This window comes from Trichomonas vaginalis, chromosome I (genome assembly GCF_026262505.1).
Source record: "Trichomonas vaginalis G3 chromosome I, whole genome shotgun sequence".
Lineage (NCBI taxonomy): Eukaryota > Parabasalia > Trichomonadida > Trichomonadidae > Trichomonas > Trichomonas vaginalis.
Window position 1 is genome coordinate 16,061,391 of NC_067203.1, and position 16,824 is coordinate 16,078,214.

The 16,824-nt window shown below is 31.9% G+C and overlaps 7 protein-coding genes across 7 annotated transcripts, besides 3 other annotated features; 1 reads left to right on the forward strand and 6 right to left on the reverse strand.

Annotated features, from left to right (window-relative positions):
- Positions 1 to 99: 99 nt before the first annotated feature.
- TVAGG3_0994790 (protein of unknown function, DUF4106 family) lies at positions 100 to 1,713 on the reverse strand (the record flags this gene model as incomplete). Its single annotated transcript, XM_051254216.1, has 1 exon — positions 100 to 1,713. A coding segment is annotated over one exon (1,614 nt), but the record flags the coding sequence as incomplete, so codon positions are not given.
- Positions 1,714 to 1,862: 149 nt separating this feature from the next.
- On the reverse strand, positions 1,863 to 2,415 carry TVAGG3_0994800 (protein of unknown function, DUF4106 family; the record flags this gene model as incomplete). Its single annotated transcript, XM_051254217.1, has 1 exon — positions 1,863 to 2,415. A coding segment is annotated over one exon (553 nt), but the record flags the coding sequence as incomplete, so codon positions are not given.
- Positions 2,416 to 3,380: 965 nt separating this feature from the next.
- Positions 3,381 to 5,272, reverse strand: TVAGG3_0994810 (DNA primase protein; the record flags this gene model as incomplete). The annotated part of the gene is made up of 1 exon (XM_001300880.1): positions 3,665 to 5,038. One exon carries the CDS (start codon positions 5,036 to 5,038, stop codon positions 3,665 to 3,667), a length of 1,374 nt encoding a protein of 457 aa, XP_001300881.1.
- Positions 5,273 to 6,014: 742 nt separating this feature from the next.
- TVAGG3_0994820 (protein kinase regulator protein) lies at positions 6,015 to 7,019 on the reverse strand (the record flags this gene model as incomplete). The annotated part of the gene is made up of 1 exon (XM_001300879.1): positions 6,240 to 6,884. One exon carries the CDS (start codon positions 6,882 to 6,884, stop codon positions 6,240 to 6,242), a length of 645 nt encoding a protein of 214 aa, XP_001300880.1.
- Positions 7,020 to 7,753: 734 nt separating this feature from the next.
- Positions 7,754 to 7,791: a mobile genetic element.
- A 485-nt stretch (positions 7,792 to 8,276) lies between these two features.
- On the reverse strand, positions 8,277 to 8,806 carry TVAGG3_0994840 (uncharacterized protein; the record flags this gene model as incomplete). Its single annotated transcript, XM_001300878.2, has 1 exon — positions 8,392 to 8,562. A coding segment is annotated over one exon (171 nt), but the record flags the coding sequence as incomplete, so codon positions are not given.
- A 34-nt stretch (positions 8,807 to 8,840) lies between these two features.
- Positions 8,841 to 8,877: a mobile genetic element.
- A 577-nt stretch (positions 8,878 to 9,454) lies between these two features.
- Positions 9,455 to 9,492: a mobile genetic element.
- A 1,688-nt stretch (positions 9,493 to 11,180) lies between these two features.
- On the forward strand, positions 11,181 to 11,699 carry TVAGG3_0994870 (cysteine proteinases family; the record flags this gene model as incomplete). The annotated part of the gene is made up of 1 exon (XM_051254218.1): positions 11,181 to 11,699. One exon carries the CDS (start codon positions 11,181 to 11,183, stop codon positions 11,697 to 11,699), a length of 519 nt encoding a protein of 172 aa, XP_051079792.1.
- Positions 11,700 to 13,064: 1,365 nt separating this feature from the next.
- On the reverse strand, positions 13,065 to 16,176 carry TVAGG3_0994880 (uncharacterized protein; the record flags this gene model as incomplete). The annotated part of the gene is made up of 1 exon (XM_001300877.2): positions 13,288 to 16,176. The coding sequence occupies one exon, from the start codon at positions 16,174 to 16,176 to the stop codon at positions 13,288 to 13,290; it is 2,889 nt and encodes a 962-aa protein (XP_001300878.1).
- Positions 16,177 to 16,824: the final 648 nt, after the last annotated feature.

Sequence of the window (16,824 nt, forward strand, 5' to 3'; positions counted from 1 at the left end):
GTCTACAACTTCTTGGAATTGTGGTTGTAAGTTTATGAACCACCTATCCGGATTAGCTTTATGACCCCATCTCATTGTAGTTCCATCGTCTGCAGAAACAAAAGTAGGTTTGTTTCCATATTGGCTAGGTTCTGAATGAACTTTAAACAATGTTTCATTTCTATATGTTTTGTTGAAATTTAACCTTTTATTTTCACCGAGTTCATCCAAAGATTGAACGTTATATGCTCGTAAGTAAAAAGGATTGTTGTATTTGTGTACACTTTCTTTCAGTTCTTCCATTCTATGCTGGATATTTTCATCTGATGTTGGAGTCTTTTGTATGTCGGCGAACATTTTTCGATATTCTTCTACTATGTCAGCCGAATTTTTCTTAGACTCTTGGAAAGATTCCATATTCCCCGCATACTCTTGTTGAGGGTCAAGATTTTTCGGCTGTTCCAAATCTTCATCTAGTTCTGTGAAGTTAGTTTCCAAAGGAGGGACTTGTTCGTTTCCTTCTGGCTCTTCTAGCTGTTGTTGCTGAACTATTTCTTCCATGTCTGGTTGTATCTGAACTTCTTCCTGTGGAGTTTCTTGTACCTCATCTGCTGGCATTTCATATATTCCGAGACCGTTTTTAAAAAGTTCCCTATCTAAGTCATCCGGACTCATAAACCTTTCTTCTTTCGTTCCGTCTCTATTTTTTACGCGTTTCATGAAGAGAGTTGAATTATCGTTTAGCTCTGACACCAAATATCTTGGAGTAAATTCAGTCATGTCATTTGGATGATATGCTATTAAATCATATCCCTTAGCGAGCTTGTATTTTCCAGGTTTGAAATTATATCCCATTTGGTGCTGAACCATAAAGCTAAATAGGTTCGGGTCAGTATTTCCTTCCTTGAACTTTCTAATAGCTTCTTTATATCTGTCACTAAAGTCAAGAGTATCTGGGTAACCATAGTCTTCCTTAAGCATTTTTAAGAATTCTTGGTTTCCTTGTTCTCTACTTCTTTTATGTCCTTGCTCTGTTTGTGGTTGTTGTGGTGCAGTGTTTTGAACTGTTGGTTGTTGTGCTGGTTTTGGTTGTGGTGCAGTGTTTTGAACTGTTGGTTGTGGTGCTGGATTTTGAACTGTTGGTTGTGGTGCAGTGTTTTGAACTGTTGGTTTTGGTGCATGCCTGTGTCTGTGTCCATGTGACGATGTAAATGTTTTAGGTAGTCCTGGTGCAGGTGCTTCTCTTGGAGGGTTTGGTGGTATATAAGTTCCACCAGCTGGCACATATGTTCCATCTGCAGCATAATGTCCTACCTGACTTTTCGTTTTTAAGAAAGCATTTACTAGGTCTGTTTTGGTCTGTTGTAACTCTTTTTCTTGACTTTCCACAACAGTTGCTCTAACGGCGTCATAGGCACTTTGAACTGCCTGTCTCGTTGCTGCATCTGTTATTTTCGTCATATTTTGTGCTACTTCTCTTAACTCTTTGTCGAAACCTTCAGACTTCAGTTTCTTTCCAGATGAGAAGTCGTTCACTAGTTTCACCTTACTATGAAGAGCTTCGAAGGCGTTCTTAAAGTCAGCATTCATTAAAGCTTCATTTGAACTGTCTTCATCCGCTTGTATTTTTGTCCTTATTGACCCTATAAGTTGGGCTGCTTTGGCGTTGGCTTGGGCATCTAACCAGTCATTATTAGCTTTTATATATTCTGCGCTTTTCATTGCCTTTTGCATGGCCGCGTCGTTATTTTTACTTTCTTGTGCTAAGTTTTCATACTGTACGGTTTGGTTTTGCAACTGTAAAAGTTTTTCTGCCTTTACATTTGCTTCAACTTCTTTTTTATACTCATCGCTATCCATATATGTCTTCAGGGCTTTTTGTTTTATTTCTTCATCTTTCAGTACTTTATATTGAGTAGTATGGTTTTTCAAATTTATAACATCTTGTTCCATTTTTGCTACTTCTGCTGCTTTTTCTGACACTTTTTTCGCATATTCCTCTGTACTTAGTTCTTTCAGTTGTTCTTCTTTCTTCTTTTTCTCTACGTTTAACTCATTGAGTTTCTTTGTGTGTCTGTCATATTCTAGTTTCTTTTCGTTTTCACTTATTTGTTTCTGTATGTCTATGTTTGACTTTTTGACATCTGTTATTTGATTTTTGAGTGAACTCAAATTCATTTGACTTTGAGGGTTATAGGCTGTTCCGTCTGCAGCTCCACCATAGCCTGCCATTTTCGCTAAAAGTGCCGCTCTTAAACCTCCACTCTGTGCACCAATAACTCGGTTTAAAAGCATAGGGTTGCTTGACATTTGTTGCAACATAGTGGGGTCATTCATAATTTGTTGTTGCAACTGTTGTTGTGGTGTCAGTTTTACTATTGGATGTTTCAATGCTCCCTTCCTCTTACGTATATTCTTACGTAGCTTACGTGGCATTTTAAGTGAAGTTAAAAAGCGGTTTTTGACAGATGTTTATATGACACTTTTTGTTCAGCTCAAAAAACTACTCGGTCAAAGTGTTGTCAGTTTTGTAAAATAACCGTCCTCTCTCCGTGCCTATGACGAAGAAATCATGAAAATTCAAGAGGTGAGAAAAGAGGTGAGAAAACAGGTGAGATCTCACCTCTTCACCTAAACTTTATTTTTGGGTCCTTTACACTCATTACGATGAAGAAGTCTTGACAAAACATTTACGAAGAAGTCTTGACAAAACATTTACGAAGAAATCTTGACAAATTCAAGAGGGTAGAAAAGAGGTTAGAAAAGAGGTTAGATCTAACCTTCTACCCTAAACATTATTTTTGGTCATTTACACTCATTACGATGAAGTCTTGACAAAACATTTACGTTCATGTTTGACAAAACATTTACGAAGAAGTCTTGACAAAACATTTACGAAGAAGTCTTGACAAAACATTTACGAAGAAGTCTTGACAAAACATTTACGAAGAAGTCTTGACAAAACATTTACGAAGAAGTCTTGACAAAACATTTACGTTCATGTTTGACAAAACATTTACGAAGAAGTCTTGACAAAACATTTACGAAGAAGTCTTGACAAAACATTTACGAAGAAGTCTTGACAAAACATTTACGAAGAAGTCTTGACAAAACATTTACGAAGAAGTCTTGACAAAACATGAAAACATATATAATTTGTGAAAAGCGACACATTATATATAATGTTTTCGACCCAGAAGACTAACAATTTTCCGAATAAAAAACTTCATTTATATTAAACATCATCAGGGCTAGAAGGCACGAAGTGCCTGGAAGCCCCACTACCTTTTTTTTTTTTTTTTAGTAATAGAAGCGAAATTGATAACAAATCAAATCCTTCTTAATAAGTATCTATTTATTCACAAAATTAAGAGAAATTCCTAAACATTTTTATGCCCATTGATCTTTCTAACATTATTGAACTGGATACCCATTTATAGCCAATGGTGTCTTTTTGGTGGTTATAGATGGATATGATAAATTCAAGAATGACAATTTTCATATTCAAATTCTGGGAAAACATAGTTTAAATTACAAATGCATTGGTATATACATCTGCCAAATCACTATTAACATTGATTCATCACGTTATGCTGCTAAATTATTTGATGGAAACAATAAGATCATTAAATGATTGATATTTCCTCATGCAACAAAAAAGATTAATCGTATTAAATATATACTTTTATTGTTTCTTTTCTTTTTCTATGAATCTATCTTCACTTTCGTTGAAATAAACATTTGGATGGAAAACACCTGTTTCATCGAGTTCATGATCTGGATGGAGTGAGTTAAATAGAATAGCGCAAGCAGAGCCTGGATTTTCTCTTGCTTTGGCATTGATTTCTGCCATGTACTTTCCTGCAATTTCTGGATTGATTTCCTTGATCAAAGCTTCAAGTTGAGGCATTTGCATCATCTTGAATGGACATCCGTGTGTTTGTCCTGATGCTGGTGCAGGCTGTCTAAGGATACCTGCACATGAATAAGCGCTTAAGTTCTTTCCTGCGCCTTCTTTACCGTATGTGTGTCTAATGTTGTAAGCGTAATGTTTTTCGAAATCATCAAGAGAAATTGCTTTGGTAAACTCTGATCTCCAGAATTTGAGGGATTCATCCATTGTAAGACCGATTCCTTTCAAGTAAAGGCCAAATTGCAATCTTCCGGAATGGAATAATTTGTGATTCTTCTTTAGAGCATCATACATTGATCTCATGCATGGTGGGAATGAGCGAATAACAGCATCCATATCTTGGAGTGTAACACGAGAGAAGTTCTGACGACTTTTGGCAACAAAACTGCCTGCACGTTCATCAAATAAAGAAATAGCAATCTTTGTAAGATCTGAAGAATGTATTTTAGCTGCTCTGTAACGTGCAATCCTCTTTTCAAGATATATCTGATAAAGTTTTGTAAAGAACGAATCTAATTCTTTTGGACTAACTTCGACGAAACCATCTGAAAGTCTGCAGGTATAAACATTAATAAATTCAAAAACTAGCTCAAATGGAATTGTGTACATCTTTGTCTTTCTGTTATAGTGTTGGTCAAGATTTAATTTCGGATGAGGTATTTCAAGAAGCTCTTGAGGGAACTTAAATGGTTGTCCATCTTCTTCGTGAAGCTTTGCGTGTTGATCTAATGCATAGCGAATTCTTGCTTTAAAGATCTCTGATTCAACTTTAACAAATTTGTGCTGTGTTTCATCAGTACGAAGAGAAATGACCATGAAAGCGTAAAATGACATTTCATCAAGAAATTGTTTGGTAATTTGGCCACATTCGAAATTAGGTATAACTGAATTTGATGGATTGAAGACGCCATCGCGTGGTCTTTTTATCGGAATACCGTATTTAATCATAATTTTCTCAAATTGATCTCTTTTTTCAATTCCATTTTCGAGATCATTGATCTCTTGATGAACTTGGCTACGAAGATAAGCGAATTCGATCATATCTGAGATTGAAATATTGGCTGATGGTTCTACATTATACAATTGAACATAGTCATCCTCAGCCGAAAAGACTTTTTTAGTGCCAAGGAGCTGTTTCAAAGACATTTTAAACGTCAAGAAAAAACCGTCGAATAAGCAAATATGAAATTCATTGATAGAAAGATAGGATAAGACTTAGCAAATATTGAAATCATGAGTAGGAATAGCTGATCCTTTTACATTTGTGGAGAAATATTGTTAATTATAAAATTTTGATTCAAAATGTATAATACTACAATGTTCTTGTACTAAATTTAGAAATTTCATATAAAATAATACCATTTGTATCATTTGATTTCTTCATTGAATAAGAAAATCATGTCCAAAAATTGATTTCAATTCGAAAAAATTCCAAAAAAAATCTGAAAGTCAAATTTTCAATAATAATAATGGTAGTTTTATCTTCATTTTCAAGTTTTTGAAATTTTTTTGGAAAACTCACAGAGGCTAAGATCATACAAGATGATTGTTTTGAAGTTGCCTTTGTAGCTTCATGGGTCATTTCTCCTCTATAAAACTATTTTTACAAATCTCGCAAAACAAAAGCTTCTCAGTCGAAAAATATTACAAAATCCATCTAACATTACAAAATGTCTCTTCGAAACTGATCCAAATCATCTAGATGCAAATCTCAATTTGAATACATCTATGTACAATTGAAACACCTCAGTAACATCCAAATGGTATTGATTTGAATCAAAAGTTTCGTGCATTTTTAATCAATTCTAATCCATAGCTCCATTATTCGTAATATTTTTTACATAAAATACTAAATATGAAAAGTTCATAATAAATTCTACTTACTTATACACTACTATAAGAACCTACCAAATATTTTCATCAAAACATGCAAAATAAAATCAAACTTATTCACATTAAGTATGATTCTATTTTCATGGAGCGATAGTTATATATTCTTGAAGTTCATTTGCTTATGAGACTTATATGATAGTATTTTTGAATATATCATAAATCTGAAAAAAATATGTTTTGCTTGGTAGTTTGCAACTATGTAGTTCCTTGAAAAATATTTTAAATCATATATCAATCGTAAAATTCAAACAATTCTTTATCAAACAAAACAATATTATAATTTTTGTGAGAATGAGGACATAATCTATGACTGTTCATCACAAATTCTACAATATTATTTCCGTATTCATTCACAAGAATAGTAATGAAGAGATTTTGTAATTTTTCTTGAAGATTAGTTGAAAAACTTCAAGAAAACAACTTATCGGTTATAATTCGAATGAAAAATATTAAATTAACTGAAATATTGAGGCTCAAGCGGTATTCCCATGTAGGATATTGTAGATTTGCTTCCTTGTGCAACATTGGTTACATCTTTCGCCATCTGTTGGAAGAAATGAGGAAATGTTGGACCATAATATGCCCCATCAACGTCAACATCTAATTCGTAAATATCATGGCATTTTGGGCACCAGCCACATATTTTTGATAACCCAATATCATAGTCCATGCCTATTGGAAGTAAATGTTGACCGTCACAATTAAATCTAGGGCATATTCCAAACATTCCGCTTGTATATTTTCGTTTTATGATTGTAATAGCTTCAGGGGTAGTAACATACCTCTGATGAATTTGTGTGTATATATTGATTGCTTCTTTTTGTTCATCTTCCGTAAATTCTGCTAAATTTTGATTTGTAAACTTTTTCATGAGAATAATCTTCATTGCGTTATCGTAAAGATCTCTATTACATTGCACTCCATATGAATTAAAAGGATCTTCGGCAAATTCATACTCTACAGGCAAAATCCAAGGAGATTTTGCAGAAAACCAATCAATCCATGATAAATCATTAGAAGAAATCTGAGACTCATAGGCTCTTTTCCCTTTATCATGATTATCATTTAATTGAGTCACGATATTATAGTAATGAAACATGATAAAAAAATTGATCTTTATATAAACGATTATTTTTAATTCAATTTCACTCTTTGTTGGGGACGCAAAAATTCGGTAGCCAATGTCTTTGCATTTAGCTTTGTTGACATGTAAAATGGGAATTTCTCGCATATGTTCGTACATGAGCAAATACTATACCTTTTGCGAATAAAGAATTTTTTCATAAAAAAAATTTTTTAGGAATTAGCATATCGGCGTTTTGCGACATTGCCAAACGCCAGATTTTAACCCGACATATGAGCATAAGCTCGTATATTGGAATAAACTCGACTTATTCCATATTAAAGTTATTTTAATAATAAGGCACTTAATGTGCAAATCTAATTGAATTAGAAATGCACTAAGTGCCTATTTAATGGAATATGTAATACCACTATATATAAAATATGATTTGCGGAATACCACATATAGAATATGTAATCAAAATACAAAGATATTTTATATAACAATTAATTTTTTTTATTTTTTCAGCAAGTGTGGATAAAAAAGGATTACAAACAAATTGAATAGTTCCTATGTCCTTTTTTTGTTTCAAAAAAATCAATAAATTAATGATTTGTCTCAAACAAATAAATTAATGAATTGCAATTGATTTGAGTTGCTATAGACATTATAAAAGGTTCAAAAGTTTATATAAACCTAGTAAATTAAAATAAAATTTTCATGAATTGAACATATTAGTTGGGTTCCGCTTTGGCAAACTTTCCTGTGAAATTTTTTGGGAAAAATGTTGATGGATATTTGGGAATAGTTTAGTCGGTTTTTGCATTTTTAAAATGTTAGTCACCTTTCTCCTTCCAAAGTGAAAAAAATTGTTTAAAATATAAAAAGAATTTTTATTCGCATAGTGTTGTAAACAGAAATTCATCAAAAGTGACACCTCAGAAAAGCTAAACTATTGAATTTTTGGAACTTTTGATAGAGCACGTTTTTAAATATTAATTAAAGTAAATGTATATTTTGTAAAGATTCTTTTTAATAAAAAAGCAAAATTTTGAAGAAGAACACAAAATCTTCTGAAAAATAATATCACATAAACTCATATTATTTTCTAATATATAACTATTTGATATAAAAATCAAATTCAATGATCTTAAAAGCGAAGGATAAACCTCAAAATTTACGAATATAATGAGTGGGAATATAATGCTTATCTATCATAAAACCATATGAAATATCAATTTTTGCTTTACGCCTAATTTTTGACGACAATTAGCAAAAAATGTTAAATGTTAACACTCAGTCCATTTGAATATGAAAAATAAAATTGACTTTGATTAAATGTTTTTATTTATCATGCAATTCTTCTTGCGACCAAAGATTTGAATAAAATTTCAAAAAATAAGATAGCTTAAAAAATAATATACGGTAGTGTTTACTAATAGATGAATAGTATATAAATTCTATTAAAATGGATTTGATCCAAAAAAATATAAAACCAAAAATAATTGTTATAATTTAAATGAAGAAGTAATTTAAAACGATTTTATTTATAGCTCGCAAAGATTGGAAATGCAACATTGGTAGTTCTTGTAACTAATTTGGAATAGCATGACTGGGAAATATGTAGCAACGGACATAATGCTGAATAGGGCAAGTATGTGCAGTAATATGTGAGCGTGAGGAAGAGAGACTCGATTGTTGAAAATTTGACCTTCCTTCCTCTTCTGGCCCTTCCACAGTTGGATTCAATAATGTCAGCGAGGTATTCCAACTGTTCATATGTGAAGTTGCACAATGATCGGAGCTGGAGCTTTGGATGATTCAAATACTATTTTAATATTTCAATCAAAAATAATAATAAGTTCGAGAATCTAATTTTTACTTATGCACCAGTTAAACTTTTATTTTTTAAATAAACTATTTCTATTAAAAGATTTTAAACGTTTTTTTAATTCTTCACAGTTTCTTAATTTCGAGTTTAAAATGATATTGTAATAAACAGAAATTCATCAAAAGTGACAGCTCTCAATTTTTTGACATTTGTAAATTCTAAATTGAATGAGAAAAATGAAATAATACTAAGCATAATACAATATTCTATATTTAATTATAATTAGGAAAAAGTTAGTTTTGAGAGTACTTTTCATAGGCATATAGAATGAAATCTTCTGAAAAATAATATCACATAAACTCATATTATTTTCTAATATATAACTATTTGATATAAAAATCAAATTCAATGATCTGAAAAGCGAAGGATAAACCTCAAAATTTACGAATATAATGAGTGGGAATAGGCGTAAAGCAAAAATTGATATTTCATATGGTTTTATGATAGATAAGCATTATATTCCCACTCATTATATTCGTAAATTTTGAGGTTTATCCTTCGCTTTTAAGATCATTGAATTTGATTTTTATATCAAATAGTTATATATTAGAAAATAATATGAGTTTATGTGATATTATTTTTCAGAAGATTTTGTGTTCTTCTTCAAAATTTTGCTTTTTTATTAAAAAGAATCTTTACAAAATATACATTTACTTTAATTAATATTTAAAAACGTGCTCTATCAAAAGTTCCAAAAATTCAATAGTTTAGCTTTTCTGAGGTGTCACTTTTGATGAATTTCTGTTTACAACAATATATACTAGAATATATAGATATGATTAAATTGTATGAAAGATTTTAAACGTTTTTTAATTCTTCACAGTTTCTTAATTTCAAGTTTAAAATGATATATATTAGGATATCTAGATATGATTAAATTGATTGGGTTTCATTATTTATTAATTTTGAACTCTATTTCAAATTTGATAAGATTTTTATATCTTTTAATCACTTCATTTATCAACATGGATGAACCATGCGATGAAGATATCATCACCAAGATAAAAGAATCCAGAAGGGCGAACATTGTTGTTACTATTACACCTGAGAATTTCGACACAGATGAAGAGCCATTAAATGAAGAAGAGGCAAAAGAGATGACATTGACCAATCCAATGCCCAGGTTCTCGATTTCAATATTCATCAGGATGCATCCAAAGCTCCAGCTCCGATCATTGTGCAACTTCACATATGAACAGTTGGAATACCTCGCTGACATTATTGAATCCAACTGTGGAAGGGCCAGAAGAGGAAGGAAGGTCAAATTTTCAACAATCGAGTCTCTCTTCCTCACGCTCACATATTACTGCACATACTTGCCCTATTCAGCATTATGTCCGTTGCTACATATTTCCCAGTCATGCTATTCCAAATTAGTTACAAGAACTACCAATGTTGCATTTCCAATCTTTGCGAGCTATTTTCTTCCCAATCACTGTCCACCGTTAACTTCAATGAAGAACAAATTTACAAACTTCCCTGATGCTGTTGCAGCTGTAGACAGCACTACAATTCCTTTCAACATTCCTTCGGTAAAGGAAGAGAGGCTTTATAGTTGGGATGAAAAAAACCACTGCAACGGTATTAAGCTCCAAGTCCTCGTGTCACCAGATGGAAAAGCCATACATCAAAACGTTGAGTTTATGGCTGCAGTCCATGACAAGAAGATTTTCGATTTGTCAAAAGTCTCGGATTTTTTGACAGTAAAGCGAGGATTTGATGATTACCAATATCCTGTACTTGCCGACCGGGGCTATATTGGAATCCAGAAATATCACCTTACTGCCGTGGTGATGAAGAGAAGCCACGAAGAAGCAGACGTTGAACGCAACAACGCCATTGCCCAAGACAGGCAGATTGTCGAGCGTTTCTTTGCACGTTTCAAGTCATGCTGGTCCTGCATGAAAAATGGTTTTCGAGGTGAGCGCACATCACTTCCTCTGATCATATCAGGTTTAGTCGGTTTGACAAATTATAACATTGATGGATCACCCCTGAATGATAATGAAGAGTTACTCCTTTTCGAAGATTTTACACCAACAAAGGTTCTTCCTTCAAGCGATACCGTCGCTGCTGTTGTTGCACCCTCCATGAAACCATCAAAGCGGAACATCATTGCTGTCGCTCATCAAGCTGTCGATATCATACAGTCATCACAAGAGGCGAACTACCTTTACCCAATTAAAGGTGGTATTGTTGGTCTTCATAATATGGGAAATACGTGTCATTTGAACGTATGTTTACAGGTTCTGTTCTACATATCCGAAGTGAGAACAGAAGTTTTGAAGGTTGCCAATCAGTCCTCTCCCATCGTAACAGAGATGTCAAGTATCTTTACAAATTTGAATTCATTGAAGTCCAAAGGATTAGTCTTCGTTCCCCATGAACTTGCCACATTACTTGGTAACTCAACATATGAGGCACAAGATTGTGATGACACGATGACAAGATTGATCACAGATCTCGCAGAGCAAATACCAGGAATCGGTCAACTCTTCCGAATCACTTACCGTGATAGTGCCAACGAACAAACAAATTGCTACTCGATTCACACCAGAATTGGAGAACCAGATCTCGATCATGCCATTCAATATCATTTGTCAACTACAAGGAACACATCATGGCCACAATTCTTGACTTTCGACATTCAGAGAGAGTGGCAGAATGATTCGATTCATCAAGTCATCTTTGACTTCCCGAAAAAGTTGACACTCCCAACAGTCGAAAGGCAAAGATATCAATTGATTGCAATTGTTGCCTATTGCAATTTTCATTACGTGGTCTTTTTGCAAAAAAGTGCATATTGGATCATGATCAATGATGAAGTCGCATACTCTGTTCCATCAACAGATATCAATGCATTGAAGGGATGCTCAACTGCTGAGATGCCACCTTTATGGTACAAGACTCTCGAACACAAATGGCTCGCAAAGATGCTCATTTATCGAATGGTTCAATGAAGAAAATCCATAACATTCTCCTAAGATTTTTTTTAATTTATCTCAATTAAAAATTTTATTATTACCTAAATTAATTTTGTAAACTATTTTTGAATAGTTTACAATTTATCCTAATGGGACCCATATGCGGGTTCAATTTCTGGTTTATCATCTAGATATATTATGAAAGCCACTCAAAGGGTGATTGATTTTAGGATGTTCTTAGAAGATTTTTCGTTCATTTATATTAATTTTGTATTCCCGATTTACATTCACTAGCAAATCAATGCATTTCACACTTTAAATGACAATTAAATTCTAAGACATTGCTAGAACTGCAATTTCCATAAAAAGTTTTAGTGTAAATTGCTTAAATAAATAATTATTTTCATTATTTTTCTCCAACAAGCTTGAAAATCAAACGAAAACTTTACAAAATACTTATTTACTCATTTGTAAATATAAATTTCTAACAATTTTTATCCTGAATTTAACATAATACTGTATTTCTAAAATTTGCACTAGTTCATTCCTAATTGATGCTCGGATTTCGGTATTCCATATGTGGTATTACATATTCCAATAAAAGGCACTTAATGTGCATTTTCTAATTCAATTAGATTTGCACATTAAGTGCCTTATTATTAAAATAACTTTAATATGGAATAAGTCGAGTTTATTCCAATATACGAGCTTATGCTCATATGTCGGGTTAAAATCTGGCGTTTGGCAATGTCGCAAAACGCCGATATGCTAATTCCTAAAAAATTTTTTTTATGAAAAAATTCTTTATTCGCAAAAGGTATAGTATTTGCTCATGTACGAACATATGCGAGAAATTCCCAATAAAATTGAGAGATGTATTCTTAAAATCATATGAAATTTAGATATAAATCAAAATTAAATTTAGAAAATTTTGAAAAAAAATAAAATTCCAAAATAATGTGCAATATAATATGTATCAATTATGGAAGTGATATTTATCATATCCAAAGTCATTTTTTCTGATATCAGTTTTTCTCAGATCCGTGTTTTGGAACTTTTATCGCTTTGGGAGGGCGCTGAGCGCTCTTCCAAAGCAAAAGAATCCAAAATAACCCGATTTTAAATTTTGAGATCGAAATCTCTAATTTTCCCCATATAATAACATACTTTTTAATATAAAAATAGACATTACCAACTTTGCGGATCGAAGATCCGCAAAGTTGGTACCTAAAGCGTTATAGACTAATCCATGAATGGAAAAAAATAGTTGTGACACTTTTTACAGGCTTATAAATTAACACGAAAAACTATCAAGCAACTATTAGTATTAATATTAAACTATATATATTCACTTTTTAAATCATCCCTCCTCTCAAAAGGTGACTAATATGTTTTGAATATAATTTCAATAATAGATCTTTTTCAGATTCAACATATTGAGTTAATCAAACTTTTCCCCTGGCATTGAAGAAAATTCAATCTTTTAAGACTTGAACTAATCTATTTAGTTATTTTTGCAAAATTCAAATAAACTACTTGAAACACGCAGTAGTAATATGCTAAAGAAAGTTTATTTATATTAGAAAAATCTATATTGTTTATTCATAATATATAATAAAAGAATCTAATCTTGATTTGAAAGAAGAGGTGTTGAAGAAGGAATGTTTGGTTCGCTTTTGTTCTTGTTGCAAACAAAGATAAATATAACAGAGACAATACCAACAATAATGAATCCAGAAACAATGAGCATCACAATCAATGTCTTATCATATTCAACAATGAAATTAACATAAACATTGTTGTTTTCATATACAAATGATGCATGAACAATCTTAGATTTCTGTTGAATCTTCGATGGATAAATCGTAGTATTCGTGCAGTTTCCTTCGAATATATGAACTTTCTTCGTTTCATTTATATCATTGATTGTCCAATTTACATGAAATCTCTCAATATTCGACAAACTTCCATTGACAAATGGATATTCTGATGTTGTCATCTTCACATTGAAAAAGGCTGTGGAATTTCCAATAATGTCTACATTTGATTGTCCATAAATAGTCAAATTGTGAAGATGTAAACTATCAAAAGTGACATTTGAATTCTGAGATACCGTTGCATTCATAAGGAAAACTTTTCCATTTACCTCTTGTTTTGAAATCCTTGATGATCCGAAAACTGTCAGATTTGGCAAGAAAATTTCAGTTGCATTTCCTTGTGAAAAAGAAATTGAATTGTTTGTCAAATTTTGTTTGACGAAATAAACTTTTTGTAGAGTACTATCCACACTTATTTCTTTGTAACTAGAAACAGGAAGAGGAATGTAACTATCAACAGAAACAGCTCTTATATAATTCTTATCATTTCCTTGGAATAAATCAACAGGACCGAAATCTTTCCATCCTTTTACAAAGTCAACTCTGAAATCTCCAACAGTCTGTTCAATAGGAAGAGGAACAGTGTAATTAGTACAACCACAATCACACCTCTGTACATAAATAGGAAGTGTTGATGTGAAAGGAAGAGCGAAAACAAGATTTGGCTTGTTTTCACTTGGAATATGATACCTGTATCCATTGATTTGCCAACCATCTTCATGATATTCAACTGTTGGTCCTTCTGGCAAATTTACCTTGGCAGATTTGAATCCTGTCAAATATTCAATAGTTGTAAATGACAACTCTACATTGTCAGATTCTATTGAAGCTTTTCCTGAAAAATTGACGCAATTAAATGTCGATTTCAATGAATCTGCCTTGAAATTGCCTTCAACAACTGCTTGTGCATTGTCGAATGTTAATTGACCAAATTCAGTTGAATCTAAGTTAATTTTTGTCAAATTCTTTCCAATGAAAGTGACACTTGGCTTTTGGAGGCCTTTGAATGATATGAAATCATCCATATCTGATTCTGTATCTATTATTATCTCCTTTGCGGCTTTTGGAACAATTTTTGACATATCAGAATAATCTGTCAAAGAAAGATATGGTTTTATGCAATCTGTATCATTTGCTGCATAGCAGTATTGAGGGTAAACATCAAGAGGTCTCTGTTTCAAGTTAACTCCGATGCAATAATTTTCATCAATTTTATTGCAAACAAAATTAACGAGACTATCATCATTGTTAAATCCATGGACATAAGCATCAACAAGTTTAGATGATATGTTATCACATGTTATCTTTGGAGTACAAATTCCATAATAATTGTTATTAATGAGTTTGTTTGCTTCATCGTTTGTTGGCATTATATCTCTAGCATATTTGAAGTTTGCTGTGAACTTCTCAAGTCCATTTTTGATTAAAACAGATCCATGAATATCAGTATCAAAGAAAACATAAAGATTTTCATTGTCATTCATCTGTATTGTATCTATTGTGAACTCAGCATTGATGAATTTGACTGATCTAGGATTAGTTATTAACAAAATTATATTTTCACCAATTTGAGATGGAGAAACAGTTTTAACTACATTGAAAATACCATTTTGTTGGAGAACAGTTGTTCCATCTGTGATTATCTGTGCTTTATCTGTTATTTGGACTGTTAATGCTTGATATGGAACAACATTATCTTTCAAAAGAAGAATTCCATCATTGAAAACATTTAATGTTGAGCTCTGTGATGTTCCTTTAATGGCATGAAGCTCTGTAGTTCCATTAAAAACTGATAAATAGATCGCATTATCAAGTAAAGTAACAACAGAGTTTCCCGATGTATTTACCCATGGACCTTCATTGTATCTACTGTATCCAACTTCAATATTTGAGTTATCAATGACAAATGTATATTTATTTGCTCTGAAAAACTCTTTTGAAGTGGACGCTACTTTCAAAACAGAGTCTGTATTGTGGATAATCTGAATATCTGTCTCATAAACTGATTGAATGTAAAAAGTAAAAGAATTCATCGAAATATTCAAAAATTTTCTGGAAACACTGATGTTTGTATCCATAACTAGATTGTATATGGTTGACAAATTGACATCGTCTATATAAATGTTGGTGTTCCTTGTTGGAAAATATCCTTGTCCTACTAAATCTAAGTTTAGAATATCAGTTGAGATGTTATTGAAAAACTGGACCGAATATGCATCAGTAATGAGCTGTTCTGTAGTAATGAAGATCTTCTCAGCATTAATAAATGTGACATTTTCAAATTCTGTTACATAAATAAAAAGAGGATTCCATTCGGTATCATCGAATCTAACGGTAAGATTATGTATTCCAATGTGTGAATGGTATGTATCCATTGGTCTGTCAACTGCAATCATTGAAGTGTTTGAACCAATGAATGATACGGTTTTGTCATGAAACTTGGAAAAATCAATTGCGAATATGGAATTTGGTGTATTCAAGATTTCCAATGTGTTTCCATATTGAGTTGCAAATGAATCATAAAATTTTGTTATGTCTGTGATAATAATTTTACTTGAAGGACACTCTCCATCGTAATCAGGAGCTTTGATGCAAAAATCTAAGGAATAGGAAAGCGCAAAGAGAGATAAAAACATCCAAATACTTATTTTGAAATTTTGAGAAGGAGGATCTCTAACAATTATTTTGTCTTCTTATATTCATGTAATCAATATAACGAAATCGAAAACCAAATTCGAAATTGAGAATTTGATAACTACCTCAAATTTTCTGAAGTATGGGGATCATTATTTCAAATTGAACCATCAATAAAAAAAAGTTGGTTAAAATAAAATGATCTCGTAAATAAATTACTAATTCAATGGAAGACTATTTGAGCAAAGACAGATACTGTAACAAGATGAATAAAATTGAACCAATTAAATCAATAATTTTTCAAAAATTAAGAGTTTATTCTCATCATCACTCATACATATGTCTAAACAAGGAAGTAAATAGAATTTTATATCCCTCTCTTCTGGATAAGTGCAAACTCTCGATTAATTTTGATTTTTTATAAGTATCTTAATATTTAGTTTTGCTTGACACTAAAACACCTTTCTTGGTTGTAAGATATTTAACTATGACATGAAACTCGTCTAGTTTTATTGTTTAATTGAAGCGGTATGAGCTATGCGCAATAATTTCTAAAAATGATCAGCCAATAGATATGACATAAGAAAATATCTTTGATAGTTGATGTTCTGCATTGAATTTCTCTCCAATTATAAATCAATTTCGACATC